This window comes from Hyperoodon ampullatus (genome assembly GCF_949752795.1).
Source record: "Hyperoodon ampullatus genome assembly, chromosome: 15".
NCBI classification, from domain to species: domain Eukaryota; kingdom Metazoa; phylum Chordata; class Mammalia; order Artiodactyla; family Ziphiidae; genus Hyperoodon; species Hyperoodon ampullatus.
In genome coordinates this window covers 51,881,932-51,905,958 of record NC_136928.1, presented here as the reverse complement: position 1 = coordinate 51,905,958, position 24,027 = coordinate 51,881,932, and the positions used below count along the sequence as shown (strand labels likewise).

At 38.6% G+C, this 24,027-nt stretch overlaps 1 protein-coding gene across 1 annotated transcript in view; it reads right to left on the bottom strand.

The window, feature by feature from the left end:
* Nucleotides 1–12,459: 12,459 nt before the first annotated feature.
* The window catches only part of SRBD1 (S1 RNA binding domain 1), a gene marked incomplete at both ends in the record, with an annotated part of 218,106 nt that continues 206,538 nt past the window's right edge, over nucleotides 12,460–24,027 (bottom strand). Inside the window, 2 exons of the mRNA XM_079721189.1 lie at nucleotides 12,460–12,749; nucleotides 16,052–16,236. Coding sequence (XP_079577315.1) covers nucleotides 12,460–12,749; nucleotides 16,052–16,236 — 475 coding nt within the window. The remainder of the gene's footprint in view (nucleotides 12,750–16,051; nucleotides 16,237–24,027) is intronic.

Below are 24,027 nucleotides of genomic sequence, written 5' to 3'. Positions count from 1 at the left end.
TAACAAGAAAAACCTCAAATAAACAACCTAACCTTACACCTAAAGCAATTAGAGAAAGAAGAACAAAAAAACCCCAAAGTTAGCAGAAGGAAAGAAATCATAAAGATCAGATCAGAAATAAATGAAAAAGAAATGAAGGAAACAATAGCAAAGATCAATAAAACTAAAAGCTGGTTCTTTGAGAAGATAAACAAAATTGATAAACCCTTAGCCAGACTCATCAAAAAAAAAAAAAAAAAAAAAGGGAGAAGACTCAAATCAACAGAATTAGAAATGAAAAAGAAGTTACAACTGACACTGCAGAAATACAAAGGATCATGAGAGATTACTACAAGCAACTATATGCCAATATAATGGACAACCAAGAAGAAATGGACAAATTCTTAGAAAAGCACAACCTTCCAAGACTGAACCCAGAAGAAATAGAAAATATAAACAGACCAATCACAAGCACTGATATTGAAACTGTGGTTAAAAATCTTCCAACAAACAAAAGCCCAGGACCAGATGGCTTCACAGGCAAATTCTATCAAACATTTAGAGGAAAGCTAACACCTGTCTTTCTCAAACTCTTCCACAATATGGAAGAGGGAGAAACACTTTCAAACTCATTCTATGAGGCCACCATCACCCTGATACCAAAACCAGACAAAGATGGCACAAAAAAAGGAAACTACAGGGGCCTCCCTGGTGGCGCAGTGGTTGAGAGTCCGCCTGCCGATGCAGGGGATACGGGTTCGTGCCCCGGTTTGGGAGGATCCCATATGCCGCGGAGCGGCTGGGCCCGTGAGCCATGGCCGCTGAGCCTGCGCATCCGGAGCCTGTGCTCCGCAACGGGAGAGACCACAACAGTGAGAGGCCCGCGTACCGCAAAAAAAAAAAAAAAAAAAAAAGGAAACTACAGGCCAAGATCACTGATGAACATTGATGCAAAAATCCTCAACAAAATACTAGCAAACAGAATCCAACAGCACATTAAATGGATCACACACCATGATCAAGTGGGGTTTATTCCAGGAATGCAAGGATTCTTCAATATACAAAAATCAATGTGATACACCATATTAACAAATGGAAGGATAAAAACCATATGATCATCTCAATAGATGCAGAAAAAGCTTTGGACAAAATTCAACACCCATTTGTGATAAAAACTCTCCAGAGAGTAGGCATAGAGGGAACCTCCCTCAACATAATAAAGGCCATATAGGACAAACCCACAGCCAACATCATTCTCAATGGTGAAAAACTGAAACCATTTCCTCTAAGGTCAGGAACAAGACAAGGTTGCCCACTCTCACCACTATTATTCAACATAGTTTTGCAAGTTTTAGCCATGGCAATCAGAGAAGAAAAAGAAATAAAAGGAATCCAAATCAGAAAAGAAGTAAAGCTGTCACTGTTTGCAGAGGACATGATACTATACATAGAGAATCCTAAAGATGCTACCAGAAAACTACTAGAGCTAATCAATGCATTTGGTAAAGTAGCAGGATACAAAATTAATGCACAGAAATCTCTGGCATTCTTGTACACTAATGATGAAAAGTCTGAAAGAGTAATTAAGGAAACACTCCCATTTACCACTGCAACAAAAAGAATAAAATATCTAGGAATAAACCTACCTAAGGAGACAAAAGACCTGTATGCAGAAAACTATAAGGCACTGATGAAAGAAATTAAAGATGATACAAACAGATGGAGAGATATACCATGTTCTTGGATTAGAGGAATCAACATGGTGAAAATGACTATACTACCCAAAGCAATCTACAGATTCAAGGCAATCCATATCAAACTACCAATGGCATTTTTCACAGAACTAGAACAAAAAATTTCACAGTTTGTATGGAAACACAAAAGACTCCGAATAGCCAAAGCAATCTTGAGAAGAAAAACAGAGCTGGAGGAATCAGGTTCCCTGACCTCAGACTATACTACAAAGCTACAGTAATCAAGACAGTATGGTACTGGCACAAAAAGAGACATATAGATCAATGGAACAGGATAGAAAGCCGAGAGATATACCCACGCACATATGGTCACCTTATCTTTGATAAAGGAGGCAAGAATATACAATGGAGAAAAGACAGCCTCTTCAATACGTGGTGCTGGGAAAACTGGACAGCTACATGGAAAAGAATGAAATTAGAACACTTCTTAACACCATACACAAAAATAAACTCCAAATGGATTAAAGATCTAAATGTAAGGTCAGACACTATAAAACTATTAGAGGAAAACATCGGCAGAACACTCTATGACATAAACCACAGCAAGATCCTTTTGAACCACTTCCTAGAGAAATGGAAATAAAAACAAAAATAAACAAATGGGACCTAATGAAACCTAAAAGCTTTTGCACAGCAAAGGAAACCATAAACAAGACGAAAAGACAACCCTCAGAATGGGAGAAAATATTTGCAAACGAAGCTACTTACAAAGGATTAATCTCCATAATATGCAAACAGCTCATGCAGCTCAATATCAAAAAAATGAACAACCCAATCTACAAATGGGCAGAAGACCTAAGTAGACATTTCTCCAAAGATATACAGATTGCCAACAATCACATGAAAGGATGCTCAACATCACTAATCACTAGAGAAATGCAAATCAAAACTACAATGAGTTATCACCTCACACCAGTCAGAATGGCCATCACAAAAAATCTACAGACAATAAATGCTGGAGAGGGTGTGGAGAAAAGGGAACCCTCTTGTACAGTTGGTAGGAATGTAAACTGATACAGCCACTATGGAGAACAGTATGAAGGTTCCTTAAAAAATTAAAAATACAACTACCATATGACCCAGCAATCCCAATACTGGGCATATACCCTGAGAAAACTATAATTAAAAAAGAAACATGTACCACATGTTCACTGCAGCACTATTTACAATAGCCAGGACATGGAAGCAACCTGTGTCCACTGACAGATGAATGGATAAAGATGTGGCACGTATATACAATGGAATATTAGTCAGTCATAAAAAGAAATGAAATTGAGTTATTTGTAGTGAGGTGGATGGACCTAGAGTCTGTCATACAGAGTGAAATAAGTCAGAAAGAGAAAAACAAATACTGTATGCTAGCACATGTATATGGAATCAAAAAAAAAAAAAAAAGGTTCTGAAGAACCTAGGGGCAGGACTGGAATAAAGGTGCAGAAGTAGAGAATGGACTTGAGGATACAGGGAGGGGGAAGGGGAAGCTGGGATGAAGTGGGAGAGTGGCATGGACATATATACACTACCAAATGTAAAACAGATAGCTAGTGGGAAGCAGCTGCATAGCACAGGGCGATCAGCTCAGTGCTTTGTGACCACCTAGAGGGGTGGGATAGGGAGGGTGGGAGGGAGGCCCAAGAGGGAGGGGATATGGGGATATATGTATACGTATAGCTGATTCACTTTGTTATACAGCAGAAACTAACACAACATTATAAAGCAATTATACTCCAATAAAGATGTTTAAAAAAAAAGAAATGAAGTACTGATGCATGCTACAACATGGATGAACTTTGAAAACAGTTATTATAAGTGAAAGAAGTCAGTCACAAAAGACCACATATTATATTATCCCAATTACATGAAATGTCCAGAAGCGGCAAATCCATACAGACAGAAAGTAGATCAGTGCCTGCCCAGTGCTGAAGGTGTGGAGCCACTGCTAATGGGTACAGGGTTTCTTCTTGGGGTGATGAAACTAAATTCTAAAATGTATTGTGGTGATGGCTGCAGAACTCTGTGAATATACTCAAAATCATCGATTTGTACCCTTTAAATGGTTAATTATACTTCAATTAAGTTGTTACCAAAATCAAAACCCCAAAAAGAGCAAGGTACAGTTTCCCGAGACAAATTTTCGATTGCAGACTATTTTCCTTGGTCCTGGCTCTATTCACTGGGGCCAGCAGCTTTTATTAGTGAAGACTTGGCCAAAGCCCAAAGGAACTCTCTTCATCTGTGCTTTGCCTTGAGCAATTTATTTTTAAATAACCCTTGTCAAATTAGACATACACAGTCTGGTTTTGCATATCCTCTCCTATGGTTTTTGATGTTTTTATCTTGGGGATGGGGTAGGGCATCAAGGGTATGTTTTTCTCTTTAAAAGATGTGATGGGTTAAAGGTCAATTAATTGTCAGTTTTAGTTTTCTTGGTCCCTGACTCACATCCATTTTCAACTCCAACAGCTTCCAGTATCAATCACACAGGAGCCAAACTCTCCATGAGGCAGAGAGATCTCCCCACTGCTCTGAATTTCTACTTTTTTCTTTAATGGATCTGTGGCCTCTGCTCAGTGTTCTTAGAGATCTAGGTGGGAGGGAAGTAATCTAAGGGAAGCTTATAAACAATGAAGATACAGAGGTTTCTTTAGCACCTAGGTTACCTGGTGCTGCTATAAATTGTGAGGCCAGGGCTGGCGAGGTTCTGGGGCTGGCTTGCTTGACAGCTGGCTGGGGAGCCTGGGTTAGGGTTGAGTTCCACGAGTACAGGATAGGAGCAAGGGATAAGAGGGGGAAAAGAGGGAGACGGTGAGTTCATGAGGCAGTGAATCATGTAAGCTAAGTTAGTTTGGAGGAATGGCAGTCCTAGTGCTCCAGAGGCTGTACTGGACCTGTTTATGAGGCTCCCAGATTCACTCGCCTCCTCCTCAGCCAGAAACTCCATAGGAAGCACTGTTTGCAGTGGTTCATACACTTATCATGAAACACATTAAGGTAGATATGGGGGTACTGATATGGAAAGATGTGCATGACATATTATAAAAAATAGAATATATATATATATAATCTGACCCTGATTTTTAAAAAAATCTTCATATATGAAGGCGTGTATATATAGAAAAAGGTTGAGGATATAGATAAATTATAAAAGGTGACTACTTCTCAAATGACAAGGGACTTTTATTTTCCAATTTTTATATTTCATTATTTATACTTTTTATAATATATGTATTTTCAATCAGGAAAAAATATATTTATAATAAAATGACCAAAAATAACTTCAGATGTTTCTTGTGGGTGTTACTACAGGTAAAGTGACAGTATATCCTACTTAGTTGTTTTGGTTATTGAAGTAGCAAATTATACCAAATTTGACTCAATTGGCCTTTTGAGTTTTAGCTCCATGGAATCATTTTAACCCTGTGAAGCAAAGAATTTGAACAAACGTTAGGTTTGACTTTCACTGGTGCCACCTTCTCTTTCATTGCCAAGAGACTTAAACCTGGGAAGGAGACAGGAGGATGTCTCCCACTGGAATGGGAGAAAGGCAACCAAAGGCTTGCTCCCTTGAGGAAATTTCCCCAGTTATTGTAGACCTGGTCATAGGAGGTGGAAAGTTTGTCAGAAGTGGGCCGCTTTCAGTAGCAGGCTTTCATTCTTCCGTTACTTGACTGCTTTTGCAAAAAAAAATACTGCAACAAATCTGGAGACTTATACTTGGCCTAATTGCTTGGACAAAACAAGACTTGAAACTTGAGACAAAACAAAGCTGGGCTATTCCAATGCTTTCTTCTCCCCTCCCTCACCCCATCTCTCCCTTTACCACTGTATCTTTAACTTTAGCTTTTTCTGTAGGATTGAGCTACATAACATTTCAGACCTGTCACATTAGATGAGCTATATATAGTTGTGACAAATTCTCTGCTACCTGAGAGGTTTCCCTGTAGTATTTAGATTAATAATTTATTTTCTTTCTTCAGGGTTAGACTTTTTTCTTTAAAAAATATTTAGTGGGGGAATACTGCAATCCTTATATAGATTCTTGATATGAGGTAAGAGAATAGCAAATCTTTTCTGGGGGTGGTTTTTAAATTAATTTCTAAAAAGGTAATTTTTAATACTGACAGGACAAGAGTCTGCTTATCCCACTCTCCCTCTAAATAATAAATGCAGCCATCATGCACAGAATCATCCTCACCATGTAAAATGAGTGAGTGGGAAGAAATCTATATCTTTCTTCCTGTGGAACGGACTGCTTTGGCAATGAGCCCAGTCATTCAGGAGTTCTCCATGATCTGTTATTTAAATCCAACTCATTATGACTGATTTTAGGCAGGAAGCCAAAATAAAAAGATCAACTAAATATATTTTTGGTTTTTCCATCCTGTCCTTTCTTTCCATCTCCAATTTTAACACAAGTGCTAACTCTGAGGTCAGGGTTAGAAGTATAGATGCCCTCAACACAAGCACTCCATTAATCCAAAACCAAGTATTCCAAAAGGGTCTTGTGGCTTCAAATGAGATGGGATGACACTATATTCTGAAGTAGATAGCAGCCAGGTTTAACTCCAAAATGCCCATGATATTTAACTTAAGATATTCTTTGCTGCAGCTTAAATTCCAACTCCTCTAGGCTACAGACGTCATCAAGATACCATATTCATCTTTCATCCCCAGCACCTGGCACAGGGTCTCATAGGAGGTGTCCAACAAATGTCTTCTGAATGGAACTTTTAGGTCTATAGGCCCATGTTTCCTCTATTTTTTCTTGTGTGCCAAAAACATGGCTATTTAGTCAGTTCTCAAGGCCCTTCTATGTTTGTTTGTAGTTCTTTAAAATTTTTATTTATGTTTAATTCATCTGGAACTAATTTTTGTGTTAGTGTGGCAATATGATTTTGCCCCAATCTAGAATGCCACTTTTAACATATATTAAATTCCCATTGATTTTAAATTCTCTGCTTATTCCACTTTTCTGTTTATCTATTCCTGTGCTAGTACAACACTATTTAAATGATAGAAGCTTTGCATATACTTTAATAACTGACAGGACAAATTCCCCCATATCATCCACCTCAATTATTCCTTTAAGATATTGATTTGACCTTTTTCACACTTTTCCAAATAACTTTAATTTTTTTTTTTTTTTTTTTTTTTTTTTTTTTTTGTGGTACGCGGGCCTCTCACTGTTGTGGCCTCTCCCATTGCGGAGCACAGGCTCCGGACGCGCAGGCTCAGCGGCCATGGCTCACGGGCCCAGCCGCTCCGCGGCATGTGGGATCCTCCCAGACCGGGGCACGAACCCGCTTCCCCTGCATCGGCAGGCGGACTCTCAACCACTGCGCCACCAGGGAAGCCCCAAATAACTTTAATTTTTAATTTAAGTTTGAATAAACAAACAAACATACAAACAAAAAGCAAAGTTGATTGAAATGATGATTGAAATTTTGGCAAAAGTAGATACAACGACATCTATACCTATCCATATCTATCTATCTATCTAGATATGATACTTTTTGGAGGGCTGATCTTTCTACCATATCATGTCTTCCAGTCCAGGAACACAGTATACTTTAACATATTCTGCTTTTATTTCATATTCAATAGTAAAGTTTTATAATTTTTCTTCATATTAATCTTGCACATTGCTTATCAGATTATTTTTAGATTTTTAAATCAATCAATCCATCAATCAATTACTTAATTAATTTTTGGCTGCATTGGGTCTTCATTGCGGTGTGCGGGCTTCTCATTGTGGTGGCTTCTCTTGTTGCGGAACATGGGCTCTAGGCACATGGGCTTCGGTAGTTGTGGCACACGGACTCAGTAGTTGTGGCTCACGGGCTTAGTTGCTCCGCGGCATGTGGGATCCTCCTGGACCAGGGCTTGAACCCGTGTCCCCTGCATTGGCAGGCAGATTCTTAACCACTGTGCCACCAGGGAAGCCCCATTTTAGATATTGTATAGTGTGGTGTTTTAATATATAGGAACCATTTATTCCATCGTATTGTCTAACATGATTAAGGAAAACTGGATTTTTCTGAACACTTATTTTATATTTAACCATTTTATTGAACTCTTTTATTAGCTATTTATTCATCCACTCAATCAGCATTCGGTGAGTACCTATCACATGCCAGGCATTTTTATATGTAGAGGGGGTAGGGTACAGCACAAATGTATATCAGGGAATACATTTTTCTGTAAACCTCCATTCACCCCCCAACAGCTGAAATGAATATATGAAGCTCTTGTTTTTCTCACATAGTGTGAAGTCCAGAGTAGGCAGTTAGTTCAAGGCTGCTTTAGTGCCTCCACAATGCCAAGATGGATTCAGGAACTTTCTGTCTTTCTGTTCAGCAGTTGCTATCTAGTGCTGGAGATGCACTGTTTGCCCTCCAGCACTTCCACATTCTACGTGCACTCCAAGCAGGAAGGAGGGCCAGGGCAAAAGATAAGAAAAGCATAATAGTTGAGCCTGACCCCCCCCAACTCTTTCTAGCCTTCCTCGAACCTCACCCCATGGCTTTTGCCTACACTCTCTAGCCAGAGCTATATCACATGGCCACATCCACATCCGCTAGTCACATTATTGCTCCCCTCAAATGAGAATTCCCTAAGTAAGGAAGAAGGGGAGAATTCTGAATATACATCTAGGAGACTGTGCCACAACAAGACAAAATCCCTGCCCCTACAGAGATGGTCAAAGAATTTACAGCTGAGTGTCTTAGATTTCCAACAACCCAGCTCTTGGATCTCTCTCTGCTCCGTATTATTTCTACTCATTCCATTGGTGATCTTAAACAGTCTCATGGCTGTAAGTACAGTTATACGCTGCTGACTACCAATTTACGTCTCCAGCCCAGCCTTCTCTCCTGAACTTCAGACTGAAATAGCCAACTGTCTACCTGTCACTTCCACTCAGACGTCTAATAAATATCTAATTTAACCTGTCCAAAATGAACTTTTTCACCAAAACTTCCCTCCTATCTTAGTAGATAACAATTTCATCCTTCTGGTTCCTTAGGCCAAAAACCATCCTAGACTCCTGTGTGTCTCACATCTTACATCCAATACACCAGGAAACTCTGTTTGACTATACCTTTATCTTTGAACTGTATCTGGAATCCCACCACTTCTCACCTTTTCTAACACTAACATTCTGGTCCAAGTCACCATTACTTTATACGTGCATTACTGCGACAATCTCCAAAAATCTTTGCACATATAGGTAATCGTGAATTCTCAGTTCTTTCACTTCCTCTTCTCTGATGAGCTTATCCTTGTCCCCCTACCATGCCCTACCCATTGTTACAAAACCACTCCTCAAACTGTAATTTCAGAGTTAATAAGCATCCAACTTTTGACAACCACTCTTTCCCATCCATTATACCCTCTATTATTCCCACTATAACACTTGCTCCATCAGGACCTATAATCCATCAATCCTATTCTTTCTCACTGCTCCTCACTCTCCCCTCATATTCTTACGTTTCTTCTTATTGGGCTTAAATTCCACGTTCAGTATTTTCATTGTTCACATGCCTTCAACTTCCTTGCCCTTCTTTCTATTGTATTCACTTGGCAAACTCCCAAACCTGATTAGATCCATCTCTCCACCTAATCTGGACCTGTACCACATAGTTGATGTGGATGAAGAAATATATAACCAAGCTGACTGATCTTACATTCAATTGATCACTAACCTGGCAGAACATTTAACACGGCCTGGAAATCATACTCTGTTTCCCTAGGTTTTTCACTTTTTTCTTACCTTTTCTTTTCTTCTCGAACTTTCAACTCCTTTTTGCTCTGCTCTTTGGTTTCGGTCTTCTTTTATATTTCAATAAGAAAAATAGAGGCAAAACAAAGAGACCTTCCACGAGCACCCATCATCTATCTTCCTTCCTGCATCTGTGCCCACATATTCAATCTTCTCTCTTTTAATATGGATGAACTCTTTGTATCCCTATCTTAGACCAATCACTTGTGCACTAGATTCTATCCAATCTCCTCCATTCAGTGATCTCATTCTGGTAATTCTCTTCTTTGTCTCCTGTATCAAATTTTCCTGGATCATTTCCATTTGCATATATTATTATTTCTTCTGTCTTTAAAATAAATACAAAAACTCTCCCTGGACTCCATTTCCCCCTTCCAGTCACTCTTTTATTTCTCTTTTTCCTTTACGGCAAAACTCCCTGAAAAAATTACCTATATTCAGTATTTCCAATCTAACTCCTCTTACTCTCTCTTAAACCCACTCCAGTGAGGCTCTCACCTCCACCATTTATCAGAAAAAACTCTTGTTAAGGTCAATAAAACATTTGTCCCAGTTAAATTCTGGTCATTTTTTCATATCTCAGTTAAACCCCAATGAAACATTTTCTGACTTTCCTGAAAAGATCAATCCGTCTATTATATGCTGTCACCATTATACTGCTTATCATGCTTGTAATTTTATATCTTTATATGATTTTTTGATTAACGATTCTTTCTTCCTCAATAAACTTCAAGCTCCATAAGGGCAGGGATAATCTCTATTTCTCTATCATAACTGTATGGTCAGTGTTTAGCACAATGCCTGGCACAAAGGAGACCACTAACACAATCTGGAAAAATGAATGCTTTTTTATCATCATCCCCATTTTAAACTTGGGAAATGGAGGCCCAGAGAAGTAGAGGTACCAGCTCAAAGGCACACTGTAGATTATTGGCAGAATAGGGACTAGAACTAGTTGAACATACTGACCACCAAGCACCATGCTACATTCTGGGGTTACAAGATAAATGAGATGTGCCTCTTTTCACCCAGCCTACACCTTATAGATCACCACCATGTTGGGGCTGAACAGGACAAATCATGCAACCCAGTGCAATATCAAGTCCTCCTTGTGTCCCCAGGGGCTTAGCTACCAGGTCAACAGAGCTGCTTCATACTGTCGACTGCTCTGTTCCTGTATTCAAAGTGCCCAGGAAGAAGGCCTTTTCCCCCAAAGCATCTGTTTGACTACGTATGGCAATGGACGTTAACCAGACTCCTTGTGGTGATCATTTTGCAATATATACAAATATCAGATCATTATGTTGAATACCTGAAAATAATATAATGTCATATGACAATTATACCTCAATTTTTTTAAAAAAAGCATTTGCTTGAAATTACATTGCATGCTTCAGAATAAAACTCTTCAGGTGCATATCACTCATCACTGATCTACAAACTAGGAACTGGGAGGAGTGAACGGGAAGGTCAACTTAAAGTTACAACATTAAGAACCACTGTCAGTTGAAGACCAGTAAGAGAGAAAAAGCATTTCAGAAATGAAATCATCAGGCAAACAGAAGTTGAGTTATACAACTTTTAAGGAACCCACTTATTAAAAATATCTATGTATACTGGTTGGAAGGCTGCATATTTCAAGAAAAATAAACCACCAGTCAGAACTGTCAATAAACACAGTCCGATTTACCACTTTGTACGGGACTGTGACTATTAAAGTGATCTATGATTTATTATCCAAAATGGGGCACTTTGGAAATAAAAAGCGGCACTATTAAAAATTATGCCAGGACAATGAGCGTTTACCAGGACTGACTGTCCCAGGCAAACAAGCAGGATTGGTCACCCTCTTTAGCAACCATCCACTCACTACACAGGAAGAAAACCAGGCACTCATTCAGTGATGCAAATGACTCCACCAGGGAAATGAACCACAGCAGCCAGAATGGACAAGATACCCGTCCAGTGTGGTCTCTGTTTAGATCATTTTTACCCTGTATGGTCATGCTAATATTTACCATCTCCACTGAATAAAAACAGAGTTAAGAGGACTGGCTTCATCTACTTGATTTTCTTGCCCCTTCACACCTGATCTGTATTGAATCTTTAGGCGGGCCATTTCTATCCCCATCTGGAGTTTGATCTTAATGCTTAAGAAAGAATATGCCTTTCTGTGATAAGTCAAACAGAAAGTCATTCTTCAAATTAATAGAGGTTTCCCTTTTCCCCAAAGGCACAGCTAGTTGGCTTATATGAAAGTTGTATGAATATGTGCCACATCTTGTTTAATCAAGATTGACTCGTAGATCATTCACTGAATCAACATAGCAAAAACAAGATCACTAGCCACAAAATTTTATTGTAGGGATCAATACATATATCCTTCTGAGAAATAGTTCGAGCTATTCACTTGATGGTTACAAACACATCAGGATCTGTTTTATTGGGATATCTCTGGTTTGCCTGGCAAAGGAAAATTATGAGTCAAGTCCAAAAGGCCTGATTTTTAAAAAAAATCTATAAAAAGAGTGGATTAAGTACTGCCAGCCCTACTGTCAAGAAACATTGTACAATTTAAATCAAGAAGACAGTTCCATACAAATCGAGCAAGGCATGTTGGCAAGTAGAAGTGAAACAATCTATTATACAAAATGCAAAAGGAGTCAAAGATGAGTTATAAAAAATAAAATTTTGGTCAGAAAATCATTACTACATAAAGCCAAATAAAGATGTCTATTAGTTGCTTTTTTTTAAGGGGAAAAGAAATCAAACCGTTAGCTCTCTATTTATCCAGAAGGAATAATAAGGAAAGTGTTTGGAAAATATTTCTGATATTAAGTGAATTCTTTCTCATCTGCTATCTAGAGCTCACAAACATCTGACTTATTCTTGTCAAACTGTAGAAATGAGGGAATAAAAATCAGTGTTTGGCCACCAGTGGCACACTCACAACACCCGAATGAGGTCCAGAGTAATCCGAGATCGGGGAATGTCAATGTTGAGTACTTGGACTTCCACTCTTTCTCCAGGGCCCAGCCCAAGACTCCTTCTCTTCTTCGTCTTAGAAAGTTTTGCTTCTGTTACATTTCGTATGGGAATCAGCCCTGATCTCCCCACTCCTATATCCACAAAAATTCCAAATAGGGTGGCATTCTCAACTTTGCCTGTAAGAACTGTCCCAACCTGCAGGTCTTCCAAGCAGACTATGCTTCTCTTAAAATCAGGTTTATCGAAATCTACAAGGAAAGGGGAAAAAAGACAGTTTGTGTAAATAATAAAGCACTGTTAGACACAACACAGATTAGTGAGTAAGTATGGACTATGTATCGATTGTGTGCCCAGACCAGTATTAAGCATTGAGGGGGGACGTAAAAGGAGCTGATGATACAGGCCTGCCTTCAGAGAAAAGGCATTCTAGTTGGAGAAACAGCATGTGCCAAGCAGAAACAATTCAAGAAAATTTACTCAGACACTTCCTTCTCCTCAAATTCTATCTTGCTAGCATGTAAGCATTAGCACTATACATAAGGACTAAAATTTTAGATTAGAGAGTCTTATTTTCTTCTTTATGAGAAAGTATATTTGTTCAATGAATATGCAAGGCTAAGTCACAAACACTGAGAAAATAAGATCCTCAGAGATAGAAGATTGGGAGCTTTTCCCCCAGTACCTGAATTCTCAAACTGTTTAAAGGGGGTAGAACATACATAAATGTTTAGTCAAATGTGGATGAAATTTAAATGGTCTTCTCACTTCTCCCCATAAATTTTGAACTCAAGGATCAATTCCTATCCACTTTGAATATATTTATCCAATCAAAATTTATGGATTCTTGATTATCTATTGCTCAGAAACCCAGATCAGCTCCTCATCTCCTTTCTCCTCTTTCAATTCAATTCATACAACATTTATTAACCCCTATTATTACCTCCTGGCCAGGCACTCTGCTGGGTGCTTGAGAGACAAAGATGAAGTATAGATCTCTGTTCTCAAGTTCCTTACAGCCCTCTTCCCTTGCTCACTCCAGTACATTTCTCTGTTCATTAACACTACACACCCAAAGGTAGGCACAAAGCCTGCCAAGGAATCATTATGGCTTTAGTTAAAACAAAACAAAGACAACAACAAATGTTTTATGGTGGAGAAGGTTACAACTCACAATTTAAATGGGGCTTTTGGATTATCTGTGGATTCCATTTACCCATTTACCCATGCTCCTCTTGGCCCCCTTTCCTAGGATTACTGAATGTTGACTCTAATAACAAAGAACACATTCTATGCTCCAATCTCCTTTTACTAAGACCTCATTTTCCCCTCCGCCCATTCCATTTCCTTTTCCTCCACAGCTGTTGCCTTTATCCTGATTACTTGTTGAAGCTATCCTTTACATTTGTATTAACAACTGGTCACCTCTTGGTTCCCCTCCCCCAGCCCAACCATACTGAAATCAACATTTAAAAAAAATTCACCTTTTGCCTTTAAAACAAAACAAAAACCCTCTCTAAACTTGAAATCTCATTTTCTTCATAAAAAAGCAATATGTTAACATTGGAATTGATTGTGTAGAATTCCACCTGATGCTGCAGCAGTGAATTCCAAAAACAAAAAACCCACTGAATACGCCATTACACTGGGCAAGGACTGTGTCAAAGCAAAGTAAAACAAAGTTGTTGATCAGGGTCAGAGGTAGGATGGTCTCTGAGGCCCCATAGGCATTGTTTTTATGCTTAGAAACTTATTTTCCCCCTTCTTTCTTACAGAGGTCCAGCTGCTACAGATTCCCCAAGGGTTCCTGATCAGCTGCTTAGTTTAATTTTGCATGGAAAATCAGAGTCAAGAACTACTTAATATGTTTCTGAAGACAGCCCGGGCCACTGAGAAATCAGAAATCCTCCATGTACCAGGCAAACTTTAACACTTTGATTGCCAAGGCTACATATTCAGTACTCTGTCACCTGGATGCCTCTGATGAACCCAATTATGGAAACTAGCAACCAGAGTGTTAATAAAATAGAATTGATTATGTCACTGGGAAAACAGAAGACAGGATGAGTATGAAGAAAGAATGAGGCAAGAAAGGAAATAATTTTGAGAAAATGGAGAAAAGAAAAGAGATGTAGCATAAATACTGTAATACAGAAACATCCAAAATACTATCTGCCTCTTCAAAAGTAAGACTGTCTGCCTTCCTTCCTGGGGATGTTTTTAGTATTAAAACGAAAGTTCTCAGACATCTAGGAAACTGTGACTTACTCTAGGGCAAAAGTTTGTTTCAAAGAGATTTATTTGAAATTTCACTTGTCACAATGATAAACACTGCTGTAACTGGTAAGCTCAGTTGACAGCCCAGGTGCATCTGTTTCTGCTCAACCAGGTAAGGACCAACTTAGCTGTTGGTTGTTTAACTGAACTATATAATTTGAGTATTGATCTTTGCTCTGAGTCTACAGTGTAACTGGGATAATGGAGCAATCAACACCAAGACCGAAAAATAAGATGGACAAGAAAAGCCAGTACAGAGCATATTTGCCAACCCTCTAATGTCGTGGTTCTAGGCATAGCACCCTCAAATCCCACCATGCTTAAAAACCACTGCTCACTTAGTATTCCTGCTAGATAACACCTAGGTGGAATTCACACATAATACCTGCAAAGGGAGATGGATCTGTCTACTGAAATATTCACTTTGGATGGACCACACAGAGGCTTCTACTCCTGCATTTCTGGCATAGGTCTTACTGTATGTTTCATTTTATTTTTCTCCAACCTTAAAATTAATTTCAAACTTACACAACAATTGAGGGAATGGTCCATTGAGCTTGCTGGGTTAGCACAAATTCCCTTAAACCTTTTCAAAGAAACCACCTCAACACAGCCCAACCCAGAATGCAAAGAGCCAAGCCCTAACATGGTATCATAAAACTGGTGTGAGACAAGCACACACTCATTTAAATCTAAGGGCTTCCTATTCAAATTTCCTTGGGAAGTAGGTCATTTGATACCTTAATTCCTTCTCACCGGGTCATTGCTCTCAACAACTATGGCTGTTATACTTCCCTCACCATCTACCTGTGCTGAAAGCTGCGAGACTTTTAGTTAGAAGGAGAATCAAAAGAGAGATAGTATCTTATTTGTTCAATGTGTTCATTGACATAGAATCCAGGAACTTGGAAGGCTGTAATTTAGGGAGAAGATTCACTTTAGTTTGTGAATTGAATGCTTTACCTTGGACTTCTAACTCTCATGAGGTAAAAACAGTCTACAAAAGGATCATGAAGAATGCGTGCCTCCATGCACATGCCAGCACATGCATGATGCACTTAGTCTAGTGTGATGGGAAATAAGCCTGGGACAAGGGTTCTGGAGACCTGGCTTTTAGCTTTGGCTTTGGATACTAACTAGCTGCAATGACTTTGAAGGAAGGTCACTATGCTTTAGTTTTCTCATGGATAGAATGGGAGAATGGAGAATCCAATGGCTTAGGATTATTGTGAGCTATACAAGTGAAAGGTGCTGTTATTCAAGTTCAATTGTTTACCTGTTCGAAAGTCAAAGCTCTCAGGCTGGCTGAGACCATCTATGATGACCTGTAAGGTGTGTACTGTTGTTTGCAATCTTTCTGCAGTTCTCTCTATTCCTTCTTTTTCAAGGATTGAATTTATTTTTTGTTGCATTTCAGGCTTGCCAATCTCACACAGTGTCCCTCCAACAAATGACAAAAACCTGCAGAGGAAAAAAAATCCCCAACACTTATTAATAATATTATTTTCCAATCTCCTAATACAGGTCACTCCTTATTCATCTCAGATTCATATATCAATCAATCAATTGGTCTTTATTGAAAATCTACTATGTGTCCCAAGCCATAATAGATGATGTGTCTTGGGGAAAAAAAGGGAGGGGATAACTTTAGGTTTTTGTGCTATTTTCCAATGAAGCACCTGCTCAGAATCAGCACCAGTGGGCCTTCCCTGGTGGCGCAGTGGTTGTGAGTCTGCCTGCCGATGCAGGGGACACGGGTTCGTGCCCCGGTCCGGGAGGATCCCACATGCCGTGGAGCAGCTGGGCCCGTGAGCCATGGCTGCTGAGCCTGCACGTCCAGAGCCTGTGCTCCGCAGCGGGAGAGGCCACAGCAGTGAGAGGCCCGCATACCGCAAAAAAAAAAAAAAAAAAAAAAGAATCAGCACCAGAAACGTCCTACAGTGCAATCAATGTTCATTAGCGTTTAGTGTCATACATATTTTCTAAATAAGGATACCTATATTTGCTTCATGTTTCCCAAAATTTCAGTTAGGAAAGCTTATTTGAATTTAAATTATCTATGAGGCAAACAATAAATTGATGCTATCAAAATCTGGCAAAACATCCAACAAGCATTGTCAGCTTTTGACAAATAAATCACTCTATTCATATGCCAGATCATTGCTCTTTACTTCTGTGTACCCATGATGAGTGTTACCTGTGCAAGCATACGCTCAACCTAATAATTCTCAAATTCCATCAACAGTCAAGCCTCACATGGACTAAATAATATCAAGTACATTAAGCATTCAGAGTCAACAGAAAAAGTATGAGGGGATTATCAAAAAGAAAAAGTAACTTTCTTCCAAAACGGAAGCACTGCAAGCAAGACCTCAACTGTATAATCTTAAGACGAATATTACTTTATATTCTTTACATATTATATAGCTGAAATATTTATAAAATAAAAACATTTGTCTTTCTCAATTTCCCTTTGCTATGTTTACCATTTCCCTTGCTTGTACAGCTGCCTCCCAATTACTTAGCTTTGGAGTTCAGTAATAAGTTAATTAAGAAAAAAACAATTATAGGGTTAAGCTGAATTTCCCTTCAATCTCATCTGAATATTAGGCTGTAGCTTAACTTTCTTGATATTCCTTGGCTGGGTATTTTTCTACATCGAGTTCCATTTCCTATGATTAATGGCTCTTAAAAAATGTCAACACAGTAATCAGACAGATAGTGATACTAATGCCCTCAAATCCTTTCCTCTAATGATGTCTCTGGAATACAAACAGGGGAAAAGGAAACGGAGGCTTGTCTATGATCAGAATTGGGAGGTATCCCATTTGTCAGGTTGCTGCATGATCACAAAAGGAATGCTTGTGATTTTCAGTCTCTTCTTACATTGTTGTGTTCAACTAGAAAAGGCCTCTTCAGTGATAATCTGGTAGTGATAATCTGTTATCTGGTGGAGAAAGCTCTCTCAACTCTCATTTAGCCAGGGGCATCTCTTTGGGTTCAAACAAAGAGGTTCCTCCTACCTTTCCAAAGCTGTATTTTTAGTCAGAAACAGTTTCACCAAAATCCAACTTATTTTCTTGAATATATTTTGGTTAAGGGTTTAATGAAAGACCAAGGAGTTGTTGCTTGGGCTCCCTTTTTAAAAATGAGCTTCCAGGGCTTCCCTGGTGGCGCAGTGGTTGAGAGTCCGCCTGCTGATGCAGGGGACACGGGTTCGTGCCCCGGTCTGGGAAGATCCCACATGCTGCGGAGCGGCTGGGCCCGTGAGCCATGGCCGCTGAGCCTGCACGTCCGGAGCCTGTGCTCTGCAACGGGAGAGGCCACGGCAGTGAGAAGCCCGCGTACCGCAAAAAAAAAAAAAAAGAGCTTCCATCCCAACTGATGGCCAGTGAGGTACACACTTTATCTCTGTGTGTCCATGGCTTCCCTGGCCCACGGAGAGGCAGCGGTATCTGTTAGTGCTGGTGGATGAGCAGTAGCACATAAGGGCCCTAGTGACAGGGAACAGCTGCTAAAGCTCTGACTGATGGGGCAGATGACACATGACAACCTCTGCCCACAGCCAACTTCCTTGCACAGCTTTCTAAATAAAACAGGCCCTGCTGAGAAGACTTCCCTGGTATTTACCCTCTTGGCTTGATTGGTCTGCAACTGGCTATTTAGCAGAACATCTTTCAAATCCCCAAGATTCTGGCTTACAATCAACTGATAAAATGCCAAAAAAGTATATTCATGAGTTGAAAATCTATAATAACCTTGAATAGCATTTTATAACTAATAAAAGTAACTAAAAGGCAGAAACTTCCCAAAGTAATGTACAAGTCTTGGTCTCAATAACAAAAACACTGGCTCAGGAGGCTACTTGGAGTCTTAAGGTTTTGTGTTTGTGTGTGTGTGTGTGTGTGTGTGTGTGTAACTAACTGCTACTAAAGTCACTTCCATATAAAGAATTCTGTTTATAGTGGTTACAGATGTACAAAGAATATTGGTTTAACCTGGCTGCATATTTCATATATCATTTTCATCCTCACACACACAAGCCTGAGGGCAATGGTAACTGAAATCAATAAAAAAGCACCAAATTGTGCTCCTAGCTATTGCTTCAGTATTGATCAACCCTATTTTTAAATGACTATGGAACAAAGTCAGATGCTTTTTTATTTTGAAAACTTTCTTAAAGTTACAACAGAGTTGCAGAAAAAGGAAAACAGGAAACAAAAGGGGAGAGGGACTATAAAATGAACTGGGAATAGCTTGAGTTTGACCTCTCTATTATTGGATTTCAAATATATTCAACTGTAAATGATAGGAAACAGTGTTTTTTGCTCAGTAGCCACTCAATAAACATGTGTTCTTTAAATAACGTAAGAATAATTTATGCTACATTATTCTGAATTTTTACTCTAGAATCGAGTGTGATAAGTAATGTCCAATACACAGTTTCATTTTAGAATTGAGTATAATAAGAAATACTCAATACAAAGTACTTTCTGGCTCAGAAGTGCCATATAAAAACACACTGTACTTTATGTGAACATAAGAATGTACGTGAACATGTTCTGAAAAATATGTTCTGAAAAAACAGTGCTTGATAGATGTTCTCATTTAATCCTGACAATAATCCTGAGAGGTAGGTATCACATCATACAGAAAGGGAAAGTTGAGGTTTAGGGAGGTTAAATAACTTGCCCAAGGCCACACAGCTCTTTTCACCAACTGGAGTTTCATGCTATACATATCAGTGTGTGTCTGTTTATCACCGCAGTTACATCAAACTTAAAGTGCTATATTTGGTTAAGATATTAAACAATACTTTGGGTAACATTTCACCAACACAATTTAATGGCAGATTAGTTTTAAACAGTAGACAGTTAACACTGATAAATCCCCCAGAGAAATTATTATATATATGCGTTTAAGTAGACAATTCTCTCAAAAGTCCATGCGTTATTAAAATCATAGTCTCATTTTCTCCACTGTCTCTGAAAGGCTTTTTCAGTTTGCTAAGGACTGCTGTCTGACCTGCTGTTTTTATTTAATATGTAATTTCATCCATCTTACTTAAAGTAAGAAAGTAGCATAAATGCAACAAATAAGCACATCATGTTCTTTCAGCACACATCTGCACAAAGTTAAAATACAGACCTTGCAGCAGAAAGACTGCTTGTTTTTCAAACAGAATGCTATATAACCTAAAATCGCCGATATTTTTAACAGAAACTTGTTACAAATGCTAGTTTTCCCCCTCAAAAAATAAGAAAAGTCTTTGTAATATTTTTCCTGAAGAATAAGAAATTCTCAAGATTCATAAGACTTCAGATATAGCCATTCAGTTTTATGTAATCATTTCCAGCAAGGAGAAAAAAATTTAGGAGCCCAGGACTCATTACACTAAAGCAACATGATACCCCACAGAGCACAGAAGAACTGTGGTGATGCAACTCCATCACTTTAAAAACAACTTAATATTAACATGTGCTTTGTGGGCTAAACACACCGGATTTAAGATTCTGCAAAGAACCATGTTTCAAGGGCAAAGTACTGCTAGTTGTCTATCCACTCAGGACACTTTTAAAAGAGACTTTTATACTTTATTTTTATCCATTAGTTTTTACTGTCTTAAAGTAATCACATCAATAAACCAATAAATGCAAGAGCACAGTCATTTTAGAAAAAGTAGTTACAGATAAAGCAGGTCATTATTTGCAATATAGGCAGACATCCAATGATTTAAAAGAGAGCTAACCTGGCCTTCTTAACTGTGATTATAGAGGAAGAGGTGGGACACAAAATTTCGGCAATAATTTGTTACACCGAAAACCACAGATTCTATATATATTTTAAAATTTACTGCTTTTAATAATAAAGACTAAATATAAATTCCAACATGCCTAAGGAGGGAAACCTGCTACCCCTTTACACTATCTACCAGGAGCTGAAATTCACCCAGGTGAGCGTGTAGCAGCACACTTTAGTTTCGCTTAAAGGAGTGTGGCTTTACCACATCTGCTGTTTCAGCAGTCAAATCAAAGGGGTGGCAGTGTGAACTGCACTTTAATCATCATCAAAGAATCTTTTCCAATTTCTAACCTCTTTGTTAAACTGAGAAACTGAACTGGGGCAGAATCCTTAAAAATCTTTGCTGGTGCAAAATCCACAAGTAATAGTAAATTCAAGTAGAGTGCATTTACAGGGAGGCCCACAGAACAACCAACCGACTGTGCTTAATTAGAAGCTAGTAGGTACCTAGTGAAGGCGATACTGAAATGGCTTTTGCTAGCATATCATCAGCCATGGAAAGTTATAGCAAGTAATTTTTCATAAGAACTTAACAGCTTTTGAAAACTTATATACTGCAGATAAACTTTTAAAAAATGTAACCCTTTCAGAAAGCGTTAACAAGGTTGTTCTGAAAGCCTTTATAGACTTTGATCTGAAAGTATAGTTTTAAATGGTATGCAGCTATCTGGGTGGCAGGGGGGCACTTTCAGTGTCATTGCTTGGAAACATTCGGAGTGCCTTTGGAGCACCTCCTGCATCTAAACATACTCTTGGATCTATGAGCAGCAGAAAAAAACAAGAAGAACCAAAAAGGAGAAGCTGCCATAGATTAAGGAATGCAGTTTGTCTTCCAAAAGACTTGGTTTATAAGCATCAGACTTTACCTGCTTCTAACTTTGAAGAACTTAGTAAATGTTTCCTCCTTTTTCAAAAGTCTGTTATATTGATACGTGCACAGAAACTGGATACTCAATGCACGTTGCATTAATTGTATGTAGGAGAACAAACATATTCTTAGAAAGCTGTTTTATTTTATTTTAGCAATTTAGTACAGGGAATTGACTTTGTAAAAAAAAAAAAAAAAAGCCAGTTAAAATGTGATATCCTCTAAAAGTGTGAGATTTAGGATGATCTTCTCTTTAGAAATAGTTGAAGAAGACATTGCTTATATAGTTACATCAAACAAAATATCTAAGATCAGTGAAATAATAACCAATGCCACAAAGAATAAGCAGCATCGATTTGTATTAGCTGTTCCTATTTCAGAACCACTTACTAGGTGTGATATACTGTGTGATTATGATATAATTAAAGCTATAATTTAAAAAACCAAATGTGTGTGTGGGTGTATATATACACACACACACACACATACACACACATACAAATGAGTGTGAGTATATAAAAATGGGAAAGCATCATGTATTGAAATGTTGATTATCGCTCTAAAGATTTCTAAAATCTTATCTTAGAAATTGCCTTAGAGGGCTTCCCTGGTGGCGCAGTGGTTGAGAGTCTGCCTGCCAATTCAGGGGACACGGGTTCGTGCCCCGTCCGGGAAGATCCCACATGCTGTGGAGCGGCTGGGCCCGTGAGCCATGGTCGCTGAGCCTGCGCGTCCAGAGCCTGTGCGCCGCAACGGGAAAGGCCACAACAGTGAGAGGCTCGCGTACCACAAAAAAACCCCAAAAAACCAGAAATTGCCTTAGAAATAAATTTACAAGTGACAAAGGAAAATCAGTTTTATTACACTTGTTAAAACAATGATCCCCATTAAAATAACATAGAAAAACCCCAAACAACCCAATTACTCAGTGTGATCATCCTCTTTCCATTGAGTCTGGGTTGTTTTAAACATGCTCATACTTATACACACAGACACACACAACACCCTCAAATGATAAAGATTTGCTAAAATCAAGCCTCTTCAAAGGAATGTGACAAAATGCTAAAGTGAATTAAAAATAATTTAGAAAAGTGTTCAGCTTTCTCCAATAACTATTTATTTACTGTGGAAGAAGACTCTATGAAAGATGGTAACAGAGCTTTTGCCTTGAATGAACTTATTCTAATTTAAGTACTGACAGTATATTGGAATAATCTTCCACTTATATCTGCTCTTTTAGAGGTAGGATTTTATATGCAGACAAATAGATATTTTGAAAGTGCTCAATAAAGATTTAAAGTTCATTTAATTCTCTCAACAATTTATTGTGGATATAAATTTTCAGATAAGGAAATCTAAACTCAGATAGATTAAGTAACCTGCCCAAAGTCACATAGCTGAGACCACAAGGTTGTAGCTAAGGTAAAAGTCATATATCACATCTTCATCAGCATTGCTTACCTCTTAACTCTGGCAGATTTTCGATGTAGACAGAAGATTTAGATCCCAGATAAAATCTGGCACCCAGGACCACTGCCTGGGAGCAATTTATTATTATTTTTTAAACCAAATTCAAAAGGAAAAAGTTTGGCTCTTTTTGAGTTACCGAATAAGAGTTATACAAAATTAAGTTAGTGGTTTCAAAGGCTGCAAACTCTCTACAGCTCAAAAACACTGTGTTCAGAATTCATGTAATTTAATTTACTGTCTGTAAAGCCATAACGTGGATTAGTGCCTGTGAATATTTGAAAGAGGAGGGCAAATAAAAAAGTAGTATTCAAAAACATACAGGTTAGTGATAGCAGAGCTGAAATTAAACAGCTCTGGCACTACTAGGTGATAAAGCCCATGTACTGTAATAAAGAACTTTCTTCCTTGGGAAGCAGCCTTTTTACTATGAATTCCATCCTGTCAAGGAATCCTCCTTTTAAGAAATCTGAAAATGCATTTCCATAAATCTCCCCAGTTGTCCTCTAAATGCGCAGAGCCATTTTTATTCCATTTAAAGAGTGGGCAATTGAGGTCAAAGGGATTTGCTTATGGTCACAGAGAGTCAGAAGACAGGCTACGATTAAAATCCATAGCTAGAGTGGGGACAGGAAGGGGAGAAGGGAGATAATGGGAGACTAAATCAATACCCTACTGAGTTTCAGGCTCCAGACTGAGTGATCTAAACCTGAAGAAGAAAAGAGAAGGAGAAGGGCAAATACTTTGGAGATTGGAAGAGACTGAAGCCAGCGCAACTTTATGGCTGCTCGGCAACTCCCTCTCACTTCTGCTCCACTGGGTACTACAAGGCTGCTCCAGATACTCAGGTGAGAAACCAGTGTTTTCTTCAATTCCAGGACCCAGTGTTAACATTAATTAACAATGTTAAATTATATTATAATTTAATTATATCTGGCTCACATGGTAAAACATTATTTTTCCCTTGGAAACTAACAGCTGTAAATCAATCCCCCCCCAACTACCTTTTATGAGTCAGCTTGACAGCCCCTTCTCAATCATGACAAAAATAATAGCAATGACTATGGCAATAACAATAGTTTACTTTCTCCCAGGTGCTAAGAATTCTATGTATA